At 30.5% G+C, this 3220-nt stretch overlaps 1 protein-coding gene across 1 annotated transcript; it reads right to left on the bottom strand.

Moving 5' to 3' along the window:
* Positions 1-992: 992 nt before the first annotated feature.
* Positions 993-1772, bottom strand: LOC139856865 (uncharacterized). Its single transcript, XM_071845573.1, has one exon. It carries the CDS (start codon positions 1735-1737, stop codon positions 1114-1116), a length of 624 nt encoding a protein of 207 aa, XP_071701674.1. The 5' UTR covers positions 1738-1772; the 3' UTR covers positions 993-1113.
* Between the last annotated feature and the right edge of the window lie 1448 nt (positions 1773-3220).

Here is a 3220-nt window from a genome sequence, read left to right as displayed (position 1 = left end):
CGTATTAGATAAGGGGGATGATTCTCACACACACTTTTTTGATCCTCACACACAAATTGATTATTATTAGAAGAGTAAAAGGTTAAAATAGGTGTGTGAGGATCAAAAAAGTGTTTGTGAGAATCATCCCCCATTAGATAATCATGTAGTCAAAATAAGCACAATCTCAATATTCTATCTCCACATGCTCTACAAACTAAAAAACACTGATTAAACTAATAACCTATTAGATACTCAAAAGATTACACATCAACAATTACAATTACCACTTATTAATATTACTATTTAGTATATTCTTAACGACAAAAATTAACATTATTGTATTTCATTAACTAATTACAACTAATAAATAAACTAATAACCAATAACTAAAGTTAGTATTAGTATTTCATCAGCCATACACCAACAAATTAAAACAACAAACAAACAAAGCTAAAGTTTGTTTTATTATATTAAGAAGAAAATAAATGATTTTTGACAGCACAAGTGTGGTTCATGAATCGCATCAACTAAACTTTTTATTTTATAAATTAATAATTCACAAGTGATCCTATTCCAAAATGTGCAAAGATTCGATTCAAATAAACAAACAACTAACATAAGTAACAACCACGTTACACAAACTACCTTTTAGTTTTAGCTACTTAAATTACAAACAAATTAATATTAATAATTAGAGTGATTTTAGCTAACTTAAATATCAGAATTATTAAATTTTATAATACGGAGTATACTAATTGTGAAGCATCAAACGAAATCATATATCAGAACAATGGGCCATTACTTAATTCGTTAATAACTAACTATTCTTATTGAATATAATATCTACAGTTATAAGATTATTAATTATAGATTATGAATTTTGGTATGTAAAAACATTATTACGAGTTCATTATATGAAACGAAAGTAATCATCATCGTCATCATCAATTATCTATTATTAATAATTAATAAAACAATGATAACATTATTGCATTAAGAATAAAAAAAAAATTACATATACAAATAACAAACCAGTCACATTATTTTCATAACAATAAAAAATAAAAAAATAATAATAAATCCTAAAACGTTACGTTGAACTTAATTAAAGTAATAAATTCGACCTTAAAATCAGCCTCTATGCATCGGTGATCGTTCACGTAACCCTAAATTCGACGTTTTCGCTTGTCGAAACGCTTTAATCGGACTAGTAAAATACCATCCTTTACGTTTCGGTGTCGAACCAACAGCTACTGATCTGGATCTCACCATTTTTGAATAATCTTCAGATAATTCGCTTTTATTCGATTTATAAAAAAACGACAAAAAATTGATTTTACTTCTGCTGACACGTGGCAACGAATTTTTAATATCCGAAACCGACGCATGATCATGATCACAATCGTAATTTGATCTGGATCGTAGAAACGGGATGGCTAACGATCTCGATTTACGAAACGCCGGTTCGTTTTCGATTAGATTCGATACGCGGCCGATTTCGCCGGTGCCGGAATAAAAACCGGTGTCGCGTAGACTACCTGCGCGAGAAAATTGGAAAATGGAGAACGATGAAGATGATGACGAGGATGATGACGTGGAATCTGGACAACATGAGCATGGGAGCTTATTGGCGCATTCTGGACAGAGTATGATTAGTCGGTCACGGAGACACGTAGGACAGATTCCATTACGTCGTCGTTTTGATGGATGTTTTGAGCATTTGTAAATTTGTTCCTCATCCATGTAACACGCCATTCTCTGTTTCGTAACGGATTTTGAGAGTTTTAGGTTTTTTTCCTCTCTGGGAATTAGTCGGTTTGTTAGTGGGTAGGGGGCTTAAAAAGAAATAGAGACGAGAGTAACCGTGGTTAGGTTAGATAAATTAACTGCGGTTAAACGATGTGTGTCTTGTTTTTACGCACAGTTCGGTGGACCAGGTTAGAAGCTTATTGTTTGAGAAACAGACAAACTTTGTCCCTGCGGTTTTCATTTTGACAATCTGTACCCAAAATTTAGTTTTGTTTTACTATAATTGACGTAATATAGTTATTTGAATTGATAGATTTACAGATATATTGCGTTGCGTATCCATGATATAACAATGTACTTGATTCATTAGGATCGTATATAAGATTACAAGAGCTCGATCATAAACTTATTAAAGATATTATTTGTTTCCTTTTACGTACTTTGCAATTTCACACAAGTAGATCTCTTAAAAAATGTGTCTCTCGTGGAAATAAATCGATTTTATGTGATGTTTATTCTCGTGTAATCTTTTTAAGATATAAATAAAATTAAAATTGATTATTAATGATGAAAGATTGAAAGTATAATATTTACTTGAATACTTGAAACATTAACCAAAACAAAGAGTCAATGATTATTTTCTAATTTTTAACTGAATTAAAGTTATTGTATTGCACTTTGATAAATGGAAGAAGAAACGAATGATGTCATTGTACGTTGAGGAGAACATCTGATTTATAATCAATTGAGGTACAACGATAACAAACAAACCTAGTCATCTATTGAGAACGCCTATTGACTTCAACACAAATCTCTTTTAAATATTAAAATAACTTAATTACACGTTTGATCATTGTGGTTTGTCAAAAATTGCAACTTTAGTCACTATGGTTTTTTTCTTACAAGTTTAGTCACTGTGGTTTCAAAATATTACAGGTTTAGTCACTCACGCTGACAGACGTTAATTTAATCCGTTAAGTGTCGACACGTGCTAGGCATGTGAGGGTATATATATATATATATATATATATATATATATATATATATATATATATATATATATATATATATATATATATATATATATATATATATATATATAATAAACAACTTTATTATTATCTTCCACTTGACTTGATATAGACCGCTTCTCATTTCTGATCTAGATCTCAAATCCTCCCATTTTTATACAGGAAGCTGATTCAAAGCAAATAAACTTAAATACTTGTGTTGAGTCCCCAAAATAATTAAGGATTTAATTATGACAAAACAATATTTATTTGCACTAAAGTGTTATGTGCAGCCAGCACAAGTTTGTTTATGTATAGTCAGCTAAAATAGCTGTGTCGAGTGTTTAGTATGCTGCCTAGTCTATCAGCACAAGGTAGAAATGTATTCTTCGAATCAGCACAGGATGTGCACCCAGCAAATCAAGAATATCAAGTGACTCAGCATATGAAGGACCAGTAAGTATGGATATCAGCATACA

Source organism: Rutidosis leptorrhynchoides, chromosome 7 (genome assembly GCF_046630445.1).
Source record: "Rutidosis leptorrhynchoides isolate AG116_Rl617_1_P2 chromosome 7, CSIRO_AGI_Rlap_v1, whole genome shotgun sequence".
NCBI lineage: Eukaryota > Viridiplantae > Streptophyta > Magnoliopsida > Asterales > Asteraceae > Rutidosis > Rutidosis leptorrhynchoides.
This window is presented reverse-complemented; position numbering and strand designations above follow the sequence as displayed.

Excerpts from the sequence above, each read along its gene's own strand:
- LOC139856865 (XM_071845573.1), bottom strand. The coding sequence starts at position 1,737 with ATGGCGTGTTACATGGATGAGGAACAAATTTACAAATGCTCAAAACAT.